Here is a 15,046-nt window from a genome sequence, read left to right as displayed (position 1 = left end):
ACTATAAATTTGAAACATGATTTTCTTAGTATAATTGGTAAAGTACAAAGAGAAATGAAACGCAAATCTACCATTTGTTTCTAAAATTATTAAAGCATATCTAATGATTTCAATTGTATCGACATCATTATACTCAAAAAATATTCACCGTTAGTGTTATTTTTATCAACATCAAATGTACAAACTTAGTTCTTGAGATAATTTTACTATTTTAAAATTATTATAAATTAAACAGTTGCAGGTCAGTTGGCCAGAGACCTTACCTTAAAAAAATCCTGCAAAGAAAATAAAAAGTGATGTGTGTAGAATGTTGGTTCTGCGTCTGAATTGATATACTGTGCAACTTTATGATCTCTGGTTAGACTTCATATAATGTGAAGTATAAATAAAGTGTAAAAAAGATATGACATGTGAAATATGACCCCTCTTATAAGAAGAGGGGCAATGGAGGATAAACCTACTTTTATTCCTTCTACTTAAACATGTCACCTGGCAAAGTATTAAAGTTCACATTTTCTACTCTATTCGTGTTAAATAAATGTTATACGTACATGTTAAAAGTACATATTAAAGCTATATAGAAAACAAACATTTTATTAGTGACAGTTTGTGTTTCCCAATCAGTATTTACTCTAGTATCCATTACATACATGTTAATATTTAAATAAATATTAAAAGTTATATGTTGGCCAGGCACAATATGAAAGAAATACTTTCATATTTCAACCTAAGAATTTGTTCCTCATGTAAGACTTCTCTGACAAGTCACTTACTCCCCCAAGTATAGGTCAAATATTTTGCGATAATCCTTCTTAGCCTTTCCTTTGTGTTCAGCAAACACATTTTAGTTTATAAATCCTAGCACTTTGGGAGGCCAATGCGGGCCGATCACTTGAGGTCGGGAGTTCCGGACCAGCCTGACCAACATGGATAAACTCCGTCTCTACTAAAAATACAAAATTAGCTGAGCGTGGTGGTGCATGCCTATAATCCCAACTTCTCAGGAGGCTGAGGCAGGAAAATCGCTTGAACCTGGGGGGCGGAGGTTGCAGTGAGCCAAGATCCTGCCATTGCACTCCAGCCTGGGCAACAAGAGTGAAACTGAGTCTCAAATAAAACAACAAAAAAGTTATATGTTTCCTTCTATTACCAACTATATCTAATAAACATGACATGCTTGGATGCAGCTGGAAACCATCATTCTCAGCAAACTAATATAAGAACAGAAAATCAGACACCACATATTCTCATTCATAAGTGGGAGATGAACAGTGAAAACACATGGACACAGAGAGGGGAACATCACACACTGGAGCCTGTCGGGGGTTGTAGGGGTTAGGGGAGGGATAGCATTAGGGGAAATACCTAATGTAGATGATGGATTGATGGGTGCAGCAAACTGCCATGACACATGTATACCTATGTAACAAACCTACACATTCTGGACATGTATCCTAGAACTTTAATTTAATTTTTTTTAATGACATGCTTTGCTAATTAATTTTAGATTGTTTAAATGCAAGCAGATTTAAGAAAAACAAATTAGAAATGTAAATACTACCCATTTGCTATTTCATTAAACATGTGAAGTCATTTCTTAAAATTAGAACTGTTGTGAATCTTTTATTCTAAATCTGTCACCTATTTAGAAGACTATTATTTAAAACCTTATTTCCTACCAAGCTATGGTAGTGGCAAAAGCAAGTAAATATTACTGAGTTATAGTTCAAATTTTATTCAATATAAGAAACAGAAAAGTAGTAACTAGATTTATAGAAAAATGAATTTAATGTATACAATTGATCATATATAAAATAATTAAAATCTCATTATTTAGTGTTTAACTTACGTTTCTTTTCAAAATGTAATTAACAGTATAGAATGCAACTGTTTTACAAAGCTCATTTAGATTGTTGGCAGAATTCATTTCTTTTTGGTTATATGACTGAGGGCTGTTGTCTGGGGGCCATCGTCTGGTCCAAGAAGTCACCAGGAGTTCCCTGGCATATGTCCCTCTCCAAAGGCAGTTTACAATATATTGCTTCTTTACACAGAGCAGGAAGATTTCTCTTTCTCCAATGTGCTAAGACTGAATTTTATATAACTTAATTGAAACAAGAAAATGACACTTTGTTCTTTATCATATTCTTGAGCTGGGAGCAGGAGAGTGGTTTGGGATGATTCAGGTCCATTACATTTATTATACACTCTATTTCTATTATTATTATAATATAATATATGATGATATAATCATACAACTCACCATAATATAGAATCAGTGGGAGCTCTGAACTTGTTTTCTTGCAACTACATGATCCCATCTGGGAATGATGAGAGACAATGACAGATCGATCATCAGGCATTAGATTTTTGTAAGGAGCATGCAACGTGGAACCCTTGTATGTGCAGTTCACAATAGAGATTGTACTCCTATGAGAATCCAATGCTGCTACTGATCTGACAGGAGGCGGAGCTCAGGCGGTAATGCAAATGATGGGGAGGGGCTGTAAATACAGATGAAACTTTGCTTGCTCACTCACCACTCACCTCCTGCTCCATGGCCTGGTTCCTAACAGGCCATGGACCAGCACTGAAACCCTGATCTATAGAATAGTATTATATGAGGATTTGATTCATTGTGAACTACTTCAGGTGTGGCTGTCACACCGTTAGACTGAAAACTCTATATAGACTATTATTTATTATTAATTCATTCAGTTTTTCTCATAAAGCTGTAGCCGCTGCATCTTATAAAGTATGCTATCCAGAATCAGCGCCCATCAAACACTTATGCTATAAATGAACAAATGAATATTCTTAACTTTTATTTTTTGTTCAAATTTTCATCTGTCAATTACAGAAGAATAACAAGGATTTTACTGTCCTAATTTTAAACTGATTCTTACAAGTTTTAACTAGTTTACCCTTATATAGCCCTCCCAAAGCAGCATAACTAGGAATGCAAAGCAAGACTCTCTCATTCCAGAGCCAAGACTTTTATTACATTATATCATACAAGTCACTGGCATTTTCATATTTTTATGTTTAGTCTCTCTTGACTGACTTAATACTTTTGAATTTTGTGCTGATGGATTTGCCTTAGGAAAATACTCATGTACTCATTAATTTATTCGTGTTTCTTAGAATCTATAATATTCATCAAACAAGAATATTAATCAGAATCATTTTCCTGTGCCAGGGAATGACATCCTACAGAACTGTCTTTCAAGCTTCCTTTTTAAAATTTTGCATGCATTTGCTTGAGCATTAAAACTCCATTTTAAATTTGCTTGGTTATATTTTTAAGCTACACACTCCACTGATGAAATAATATTTGGCCTTCTTTTTTTGTATTTCAGTTTGCTCACTCCTTTCATACTAAGCTTTTTTCCGAAGACTTTTCTAAGAAATAATGAGAAATGTATTTGTCTAAAAGACTAACATTTAGATGAAAGTTCCAAAAACGTAGATTGAGTGGAAACCTCAAAAAATTGGCAATTGAAATTTCTTTATCTCCTAATTTGGAATTATTTTACTAAAGTGCCTTGAAATGTATATTAGGTTAAAAAAATTGAAATATAGTGCATGCTCAATAGCAAAGTCATTGTGAGAAAATTGAATAATTTATTTCTATAGAAGATTAGTGTCTGACACGCACTAAATATAAAATAAATACTAATTGAGTAAATGTACGTGTAAACACTAAGAAAAATATCCAATATAATAGCAATAGTAAACATACAGATTACATTTCCACTCATTTAAAAACATTTTTGGTGTATTTATATTTTATTAAACCAGCTAGTATGACTATATAATTATAACATTTGGCATGTATCTATTATAGACTAAACTGAATATTAGCTTTTTTCTGTGAAGATACAATCTCTGAACACAAATTAAACAGATTAATTATATTGGTCAGTCATTTGTTTTCTTGAGAAGTAGTATTCCCCAAAAAGAAAACCAGTGTTCCTCCCTGTTTTATTTAAAGTTCTATTATTAAAACCAGAATTTAATAATGAATAGACTCAACAGACATGTTAAGATACTGATTTGAATTTTCCAAGAATTCACCATAGCTGTAAAATAAGAATGCCTGAGCTTGGACTTACCTTCTGTGTTTCACGTGGTTTTGAGAAATATATTTTGAGTTAAATTAGTCTCATTTAATGTTTACAACTGTTGATTACATATTTAAAATGTTTAAAACTGAAATGTAAGACCTTGTAAATGATTGAAGTGATGGCAAGATTAATTCTTAATAATTTATATTCTTAATTTTAAAATTGATTTTCATCAATTTTATTTTATACCACCATGTTTAGGGCAAATCTATATGTAGAGACAGCGTGCACCCAGAAAGCAAATTAACATTTTCTTTTTATTTGAAATGGAGTCTGTCTTGCTCTCTTGCTCAAGCTGGAGTGCAGTGGTGAAATCTCAGCTCACTGCAACCTCTGCCTCCTGGGTTCAAGCTATTCTTCTACCTCAGCCTCCTGAGTAACTGGGATTACAGGTGTGCACCACCACACTCGACTAATATTTTGTATGTTTAGTAGAGATGGGGTTTCACCAAGTTTGTCAGGCTAGTCTGGAACTCCTGACATCAAGTTATCCACCCACCCCAACTTCCCAAAGTGCTGGGATTACAGGCGTGAGCCACCATGCCTGGCCAAATTAAGACGTATTTTAAGTTTGGTAGTGAAGGCACATTCAGATGTAGTAGCATGTTAAACAAACAAACAAACAAACAAACAAAAAACTGTAAGCCCGAGCAAAGATCTAGTAAGCCTGATTTAGCTGGACCAGGTGGGAGAGGTGCCTTGGACCTCACAGTGTCCTATAAAAACATTGGTTACTTTCCAACCATACCTCAAATTAGCTACAACGGAACCCCTTGAATTTAAATTGCAAACTTTAAAAAAGTGGGAGATAATATCAATATCTACTTATCATTAATGTAAATTTAAATAAAATATATACTTTATATAAATTGTATATGTGACTATGTAACATAAATTTATATATAAATATATTATGTATAAATGTACTATAAAATTGTCAATAAATATCAATATATTTTTATAGATGAATATATGATATAAATGTATACGTATGTATATTTAGTAAAGAAAAATATAATGTGATCTAGAAGGAGGGAATGTATCTGAAAGGCTCTCTGAAATTTTACTTTCCCAAAGTTCATATTACACATTTTAAAAAAAGAAAAGCTGATTCATCTGGTAATGCTGAAGGGTGATAAGTACTCTCTGTAGTGATGAAGACATTATTAATATTTACCACCATGCTGAGGTAGAAGACAGTTTTCTCTCTAGGCATTTAAGGAAATTCATATTTGGTGTGGTAAGATATAGTGACTTTGGAAAGCCTCATGTTTTTAGTTTGAAGCTGAGGTTGCTTTGAAGGTAAGTTTGCTTTATTCCAGCAGGTAAGTAGCATATGTTTCTCACGAGGAATACAGAGCAGTGACAAGTTTTAGTTTTATAGCTTTATCTAGATATTGTTATAGATCAGCAGTAACAGTAGTTTGGCTGAACAAACTATTGAAGGGCAGACTGCATATATACAGCTCACTTCACTGTGAGAGTAGAGCTTGCTTCATGGTTGTGTATTGGTATGGGGTTTCTTATCAGCGTAATGATGGTGTGTTCCAATCTTTGATATCTCAAGAAGATTAGTGTTTATTCACATAGCAGTCACAGACATAGGCTAAAAAATAATTAACATTGTCAAAAATGTATTTAAGAGAAAACTGCTGTGGTGTCAAACGTGGCTGCTTTTGTCATGTGTCACTGCAACCACCCAAGACTCAGGGAGCAGGGATAAACAGAAAAAAGAAGGACCTTTGTGTATTTCCAGTCTTTGGATTTATATTTGAAAGTGAAAGGCAGTGAAAGACCTTTATTCTCCTTCCAAGAGATGAACAGAAATCTGTACTCAGAGTAGTAGATACCATCAAGGATGCTGTCAGGGTTGTCGGAATAGTTACACTTTCACTGTAAAGTTCTCATTCAGTTTTTATCAGATAGCATTTTGGTTGCTTTGTGTAATCTCAGTTCATTTACTGAATGAAAATTATTGTAAAGTGACAATATACAGTTTTGAAATGATAGCTGCTATTTTCATGTCACTTATTACATTTTAACGTGTTATATAACTTATTTATGTTTGTTGTTGGTGGATCTTTATTTTGCTGGAATATAACATCCACGGGAGCATAGAATTATGTCAGCTTTGTTCACTGATATTTCCTAACTGCCTAGAAGAGTGAGTGGTATCTAGTAGACCCTCCATAAGTGCTTGTTGAAGAAATTAATTTTTGAGAACATTGAATGCCAGAGAAATAAATATGAGATTTATCTTGCAGGAAATGCAAATGATGTGAAATTCAAAATTAGTATGTTTGTCTTGAATAATTGCAGTAAAATATTCTTAAGACTAAGGAAAATGTGTCATAAAATGCGCATGGAATGCAAACCACTTACGTGTAATATTATACTATAATAGGAAACAAACACTTTTCCCCAGTATTTTGAGAAAAGAATACTATTTCTAAGTCATGATTGCAAAATGATAACTTTATTAGCTATATTAGAGTACTGAATACACCAATGTAATTATCTCTTGAAAAACAAGTATAATAATGTATTCATTTATAGGTCACCTACAATTCTTTTTAGAATTGAACATGCTTTGGATTTTTAGAACATAACATTATTGGCCAAGAAATTCTGGAGGAAAAATTTGTCCTCAGGGAACTTGGAAAGAGTCTGATGTGGGATTTGTAGTAAAAGTAAAGCACCACCACAGAGGTGTTGCTTGACATGCTTTTCATTTACCTATAGTCACTTAGCAAGATTTTGGAATTCGTCTCCTATAGGACTTTCTCTTGTAATTCTAGAGATTATAAAGCTAGTAACGAAGACAATCTTTTGTCTAAAGCACTTGATCTCTTCCAATTAATTTGATCGCAATCACAGAAGTGCCACTATAGGTTGTCAGTTGATTGTCACAATATTGTACTAAACATGCTGGTCCTGTAGTCTTTTACACAGTCTCTTTGTGGGAGGTACCTTTCATTATATCTTTGTTTAGAAACTGGGTTTTCTCACGAAGTCAATATGTGTTCTGTGTTTTGGGTGGGTTGATGTGATGAGTCATAGCTTTCTTTCAGGTCTCTGTAAATATTGAGCCCATTGAAGTGATTAAAATTTATTTGGAAATAAGGCAGATACATATGAACCAGTAAAAAAAAAACTATAGAAATTATTATTATTCTCATTATTCAAAGACAAATACGTATAATATTTCCCCTAAAATTATCTCATTCCTCTGGGCAGTAAATGCTGTATCTATTCTAAATTCATTTTTATATGAGTTTTGTCTGTGATGCTTTCAAAAGTATACATATAATCCTCTACAAACATGCAGAGCCATAGATCAAGAGGTTTTGTTTCTGGAGGCATAATAATGGCAGTGGCATTAATGACTTTAAAATAATGATCCATCAGTTATTTTTATCCTGGAGACTGCTCCATGAAACCAAATTAGCTTCAGTCAGGAATAAAATAATATACCATAATTTGTGAATGCATAATAGTATAAACTAGTATAAAGGAAGTCAAGCTGGCAGGTCAAGGGCCCACACAGGAACACAACTATGACCTTTTGTCCTTTGCTAAGATACTGCTTTTTCTTTAATTTTGTTTTCTAATACATATATTTTCCGGGTTGTATTAATTTTGTTTTCTAATATATATCCTTTCTAATATATATATCTAATATATATCCTTTGTATTTGTCTATGGTTTCTCTTTATATTTTTAAAATTTAAGTAACATTGTTTTATTTCTTAATGTTGTCATGTTTATTTTTCCAAATAAAAAAAAAGATTTGAAGTCATTGTGTATAGAAATCTCAGTAGGGCTATAACCCTTTGAGAAGGGGGTTACAATGTCTGTCTCTCAGAGTTTAAGGGAAGCAATACAGCAAGCCATCCTAGGCCTCCATATCCTTTGAAAACTTCTGAGCCCTGCGTTTTCTGGGATATTTTCCAATACTTTTCTCTGATGGAATGAGCAAAAGTATCTTACTCACAGACTTTATGGTCTCTTCAGACGCTCACCAGTTTATAACCTTGAGCCAGTCACTTATTGTCTGTGAGCCTGACCTTTCCTTCATAAAATGGGGATAATAATATCTACTTTATAGCCCTTGCTAAAGATAGATTGAGTAAATCTGTATTTAAGACTTTGGAAGTTCCATAAATGCTGAGTCAGAAAGACTCATATTAAGCTTTGGGGGTACTCGTTCTGTGAGTAAGTACACTGTGTTAAGCATGCATTTATATTCCCTTACATATTTAATGTTTAAGACAATCTTATTAGGTAGATACTATTTTATATCCATTATGATAATGAGGAATGTGAGATAAAGATGCTATTAATTTCTTCAAAGTCATATAACTAGTAAGCTGAAAAGCTTGAATTTCAAAAGAAGCCACACTCATCCGCTACTCTACACAACCAGTAGCATTGGCCAATTTTATTTTTCTTTTTTTCTACACGTTAGTGTGGACTTGGCATCTAATAGTGAGTTCTTCTTTGGGCTTTCTGTCCCTAGAAATTATAAATGCAGGGGCCAAGCACTTTGCCAGTTAGGGAAAAGTGTGGAAGGCCCAGCTAAAAAGAAGGCAGGCTCCTTTTTTATCTTAGACAAAGAAACAAAGAAGAATAGAATTCATTTTAAAATGTGTGTAAGCTGGAGCAGTGATTTTTTAAAGCCAAGAACTGTGTATCCCATTAGTTTAAAAAAGAGCTTACACCTTTAATACAATTTTACAATACTCTCTCTATATATATATTTATAAGTGCTACTGGACAAATAAACATTATTAAACACTTGGCAATAAATCAAAAATAGATAAAATGTAGACAAAAGCAGAATTAAAATCATTCCTTTATACCCTCTGATAAACCTTATCCACAGCTAGTCTAGTGGAGAGAATCCTGGGCAGAAATAGAAAACTGGAGAACTTGAGGAATCAATATTAGGTGCTAGAAGCATTTAGTCTTATAAAGAAGATTGCACGATCATCTAAACACTTGGAAATCACATGAAAATTTGGATTTCTGCCTTCTCTTTGAAAATCAGAAGACCCAGCAACACTGGTTTGCATTCCCACATTAACAACCATTGACAGAAGTTGAGCACCAGCTGGTCTCTTTAGAAAACCTTGTATTGCACAGTTTATCACAGCCTCTACCATCACTGTTGTGCCCTTAGGCTAATTCATTCTTTTCCTTTGTCTGCTTGTACTCTGTAGGCATTTGAGTTTGGAACCTCTGAATTAGAGAAACAGTGTTCCAATTTATAATCAGGGCCACAATTTATAATCAGGGGCATTTTGAGCAATTCTGTGTGGATAATTTCCTAAATTTACAAAGAAAATGAGCATGTCATTCTTTCAATAAGACTTTCTTGTGTGTGCTCACAGGCCACTAATTTCTCAATCAGTTGTTTTCTTTTTCTTTTTTTCTTTTTTTTTTTTTAATTGCTGGAAGATTGAAAAGTAAAACAAGAAAATTAAAATGGAATGCATCCAAATGCTTCATACAGCAGATGTAGTGAATATTGACAGATTTTCCTTACTCTTTCCCAGCATAGTTAAGTCAATTTCTGATCACTCTACTAGAAAGGAATTAACGTTTTAATGATAGACTTTTCTACTTAATTGCATAAGACAGATTTTCATTGAAATTCTCATGTAGGATACTAACAACTGGCTTACTATCTTACACTTGTTTGTAAAGTTATGCTGTAGACAACGTAAGTTTAGTTACTCAAACTGATTAACATTTGAGTTACCCATCAGGTCTTAAATTTTAAAGAGTGTGCTTCTGATATTGTTAGTATGTTAACTTCTCAACCTGCTTGCTGGAAAATTAAATAACAGAAAAGAAGTCTTTCCTTAGAGATTACTTGTCTGAAAATTTATGTTGATAAACAGTTCCAGTGCATTAAACCATTGTGTTACTTTGTTAATGGATAACATGGCACAGGTAATTAACTATGAAGTCATTAAGGCTTTTCTGTGCTGTGACAATTGCGTTTACCTGTAACAGATTAATGAACATGTCAAATGTTTCTTTCTACCTCCCCTTATTTCAGATCAGCTTTGAGTGAGCTTTGACAGAAGATGTTTCGACAGTTTTATCTCTGGACGTGTTTAGCTTCAGGGATCATCCTGGGCTCTCTCGTTAAAATCTGCTTGGGCCAGTATGATGATGGTAAGGTTGCTTTTAGCTTGATCTTTAGAGCAAGCCAGGATTTTTGTTATTACATTGAAAACACACCACAGATATGAATAATGCTAATTTGTAGTTTATTATTGAAAGGTTAGTATCTCCGTGTAATAATTAACCTTAACTAAAATAAGCTTAGAAAAGTGAAATCACATGTCCTTTGTTTCTTAGTAAAGATTGCAGTATGGTAGAAGGAATAGAGTTTAGTAGAAAATCTAATGCAAGACCTCTGTTTGCTTATTCTTGCTAGGTAAATGCTTAATTGCCATAGAAACAATATTAAACTGTATTTACTAACCCTTGAATATATGCAAACAAAGGTCTCAAACAAAGCTAGAAATACAAAAGACAACAAAATTTGACCCCCCAAAAGGGTCAGAAGTAGCAGTCATAAGTATTTTTGTTGTTGGCACTTTAACCGGGCATTGCATTATTTTATCCCCCACTATTTTTTTTTTTTTTTGGAAAGAATAGAAAAATAAAAAAAGATTTGGTATTTGATTTCTTAAGTTTTCCCCTAACAGTCAGTCAGTCATTTTAGAAAGATTTATTAATTTTCAGGTTCCTTAGAATCCATTTAATACATTAAATTTGCTTGCAATGGCCCAATTGTGCCTGTCTTAGATATTTCAATATTGGCAGAATCTGTCTTAGAATACCCTATAATGAGAGTTAGGATATATATATAATATGTTAAATTTGATAGAAGAAAAAAATGGAAAATATTTCCTCCCTAGAAATTTTCTATTGAAGAAAATTGAGTTTTATTTCTTTCCTGTCTTTCTTTTCTTTTAACTTTCCATTGTTGTTATTCAAGATTTGTTCGGCATTCGTGGTACACAGACAAGCAAACTGGTTGCTCTTCATGGCAGCAAAGGATGTGAATTTATTTTGTGCTTTGCTTGGCTGAACTGATTGATCAGAAGATAGATGAATTAGTTTGGCTTTTTCCCAAACAATGTTCAAGTTGTGCATATATTAAGACATTCCCAGTCTTCAATAATGTGAGAGATAAACTTCTTTGGGGATTTGCAGAATAATTCACAATAGTATTCCCTTTCATATAATTGGCAGCATAATCTTTTGAACACTGCTGCTAGTTAGCACAGTGTTTACTTCAAGTGCATCTGAATTTAACTTCACATCTTTGGCATTTATGGAGATTGTGAATCTGCAGCCTAAAAATGAATTTCAAAGCAGTATATATAAATAACTGCTATTTTGAAGGAAAACACATTGAAATGAAAAAGAGTTGTGACTCTGTAGTTAAAGAACACAATTTAAATTGTGCCAGAGGAGTAGATTGCAAATCAATGTATTGGTATTACTTTATATAATAAGGCATTCTATTTTCATTCTTATTTAGTGTTCACACTGAGCAGGAAACTATTCACTATCTGTCTGTCTTCACATTAGACATCTACAAACCATGCACTTTTTAGTAATGTAATTTTAGTTAACAGAGGAAATTACTTCTGGTATAACCTGTAATGCTATAAATTGGTTTTCTTCATAAGCTTGTTACAGTTCTTAGTCTTATAAATATATTTGCATTGCCTCTAATATGAGATTATTGGGCATCACATAGTCAACTTTCTGAATCCCAGTGGAATTTCAGACTTGCCAAGGGATACAGCACCGTGGGGCTGACTTTAATATACTATATTCACACAGCTGCAATGCTTTGTAGGGTTTCTCCTCTTGGAAGTGACTCAGTTCTTAGGAATATTGAAGAAATGGGAAGTATGACAGATAAACTTACTTTTTGTTTAGTGTTTTATCAGTTTTCTAACTGTGTGTATATTTCACTATTCCTTCCATGCTTGTATCCTCCAAAGTGCCTCCAGATATAATGATGCATTCTCTTTCTTTAGGTCTCCTCCCACTTCTTTTTTCTTTTTTGTCTAGACAGAGTCTTGCTCAGGCAGGAGGGCGATGGAGCGATCTCCGCTCACTGCAACCTCCAGCTCCGGGGTTCGAGTGATTCTCCTGCCTCAGCCTCCCAAGTAGCTGGGATTACAGGTGCCCACCACCACGCCTGGCTATTTATTTATTTATCTATTTATTTATTTATTTGTATTTTTAGTAGAGATGGGGTTTTGCCATGTTGGCCAGACTGGTCTTGAACCCCTGACCTCAGGTGATCCACCCACCTTGGTTTCCCAAAGTGCTGGGATTACAGGCTTGAGCCACCGCACCCAGACTCCTTTGAATCCTTTATCTCTTTCAAACCTCCCTTAATTAGAGACTCTTTGACATTAGTGCTATTGAATTATTCAGTTATGTATGACTGAAAATGATTTTCATAATTCCTTTCTTTTAATCCATATAAAATCATGAGCCTGTGCCATGCAGGGCTGAAATCAGGACTAGGCAAATCATGACTAACACAAACTAGCACTAAACTGGAATATGTGACATGAATAACTTGAATAAATATTTTTATCCAAATTTTTGGGTTTGCAGGTACATGGTTAGGTTCAAAGAAGGCAGTGGTGATGGTAGTAAACAGAATAGAGACTTGCAAGAAAAGGCCAAAAGGAAAATAAAACTTGTTATAGATAATCTACTGGTTAGATTAGCCTATTATGATATTACATATGTAGTTACATAAATAGGAGCTTCAGAGAAAAGTGAAGGAAAATATGTTTAAGCTATCCTTAGTATATCCATATTAAAGAATAATACACTTCTGGATTTTAAATTAAGAATAATTTATTCTGCTTTTCTGTGTATTTTTTAATTAAACATAAGGGAGTTGGAAGAAAAAAATGGATTGCTGTTTTAATAAACACTTCATCCTAAAATTGAATATTCTATTATTATCCTTTTGTGTGAAATTATTTATAGGGACAATTTATTATTAATAACATGTAACAATATTTTTTACTTGAAAACTTTGGCTAAATTTTGAATCTTTAAAAATTTCTCTTTCAAATTGCTGGGATGATTTTAGACGAAGCAATAAAATTTATAGATGGTCAATTCCATAATGGACATTTCATTTGGTTAATGATTGTAGATCTATACAAGTACTAGTAACATAAATGAGGCTGATAGTATGGTTTTGTGTTTAAAAAGTCAGAATGTAGCTGATAGAGCTACTAGAAAATTAGAGTACATAATAGATTTATAGTTTATGGTGTATCATTTTGTTATTTTGCCCTGATAAAAGAGCATTAGGGGTGGCTCACGCCTGTAATCCCAGCACTTTGGGAGGTCAACGGGGGCAAATCACCTGAGGTCTGGAGTTTGAGATCAGCCTGGCCAACATGGTAAAACTTTGTCTCTACTAAAAAAACAAAACAAAACAAAACAAAACAAAACAAAACAAAAAAACAGGGTATTGTGGCAGGCTCTGGTTATCCCAGCTACTTGGGTGGTTGAGGCAGGAGAATTGCTTGAACCACAGAAGCAGAGGTTGCAGTGAACCGAGACTGTGCCATTGCACTCCAGTCTAGGCAACAAGAATGAAACTCTGACTCAAAAAAAAAAAAAAAAAAAAAAAGCATTAGGATTTATGTTGAATTTATTTTTAATGCATTAATGATCCTGAAAATTTTATTTGAATTGGGAAGTGTGCCCTGATCCCAAATTGAGTGTGGGGAACCTAGGAAGCAGATCTTCTCAGAAAGCAGAGGAAGCAGGACCCTGTGCTAAATTGTATGTTATGAGAGATTTAAACAGATATGTAATGCATAGCCATTGTTCGAATATATTTTCCCCAGTTAAGTAAACAAACTAAGTTGTGTGCAGCATTTATGTTGTGGTTTATTTAGTTTTGATTTTGAGGATATATATAATAATAAAAAGTCCAAACGGACTGGAATGAAATGGTGTCTCATTTTTGTTGTAACTTGCATTTCTCTAATGATTAGTGATGTTGAATGTTTTTCATGTTTGTTGGTCACTTCCATTTCTTTTTTTGGGAAGTGTCTGTGTTCTTTCCTCACTTATTAATGGAGTTATATGTTTTGTTCTTGTTGATTTGTTTAAGTTTCTTATAGATTCCAGATATAAATCATTTGTCAGATATATTACTTGCAAATGTTTTCTCCCATACTATAGGTTGTCTGTTTATTCTGATAGTTGTTTCTTTTGCTGTGCAGAAACTCTTTGGCTTAATTAAGTCCCATTTGTCTACTTTTGTTTTTGCTGCATTTGCTTTTGAGGTATTATTTATAAATTATTTGCCTAGGCTAATGTCTAAAGAGGTTTTCCTAGGTTTTATTCTATGATCTCTATAATTTTGGGTCTTAAATTTAAATTTTTAATTCTTAATTTTTGCATATGGTGAGAGATAGGAGTGAAGTTTCTTTCTTCTGCATTTAGCTAGCCAGTTTTCCTAGCACCATTTATTGAATAGGGTGACCTTTTCCCAATTTTTAATTTTGTCAGCTTTGTTGAAGAACCGTGGTTATACATATGTAATTTTATTTTCTGGTTTCCCTATTGTGTCCATAGATCTATGTGTCTATTTTTATGCCAATGCCATGCTGTTTTTTTTTTTTATTTATTATTATAGCCTTATAGTATAAAGTCAGATAATATGATGCCCCCAACTTTATCTTTCTGCTTAGGATTGCTTTGGCTATTCAGGTTCTTTTTTTGGTTCCATATGTATTTTAGAATTTTTAAAATAATTTTATGGATAATAAATTTGATACTATGATAGAAATTATATTGACTATGTAGCTTGCTTTGGGCAGTACAGTCAT

General features: G+C 33.3%; 1 protein-coding gene across 11 annotated transcripts in view; it reads left to right on the top strand.

Annotated features, from left to right (window-relative positions):
- The window catches only part of LOC105496640 (protocadherin related 15), a 1,825,405-nt gene that overhangs the window by 961,712 nt on the left and 848,647 nt on the right, over positions 1-15,046 (top strand). For all 11 annotated transcript variants that reach the window (XM_071069550.1, XM_071069551.1, XM_024797557.2 and 8 more), the window contains one exon: positions 10,195-10,313. In XM_071069550.1, the coding sequence (XP_070925651.1) occupies positions 10,223-10,313 (91 nt within the window). In that variant the 5' untranslated portion in view covers positions 10,195-10,222. The remainder of the gene's footprint in view (positions 1-10,194; positions 10,314-15,046) is intronic.

The sequence above is a fragment of the Macaca nemestrina genome, chromosome 9 (genome assembly GCF_043159975.1).
Source record: "Macaca nemestrina isolate mMacNem1 chromosome 9, mMacNem.hap1, whole genome shotgun sequence".
Lineage (NCBI taxonomy): Eukaryota > Metazoa > Chordata > Mammalia > Primates > Cercopithecidae > Macaca > Macaca nemestrina.
This window is presented reverse-complemented; position numbering and strand designations above follow the sequence as displayed.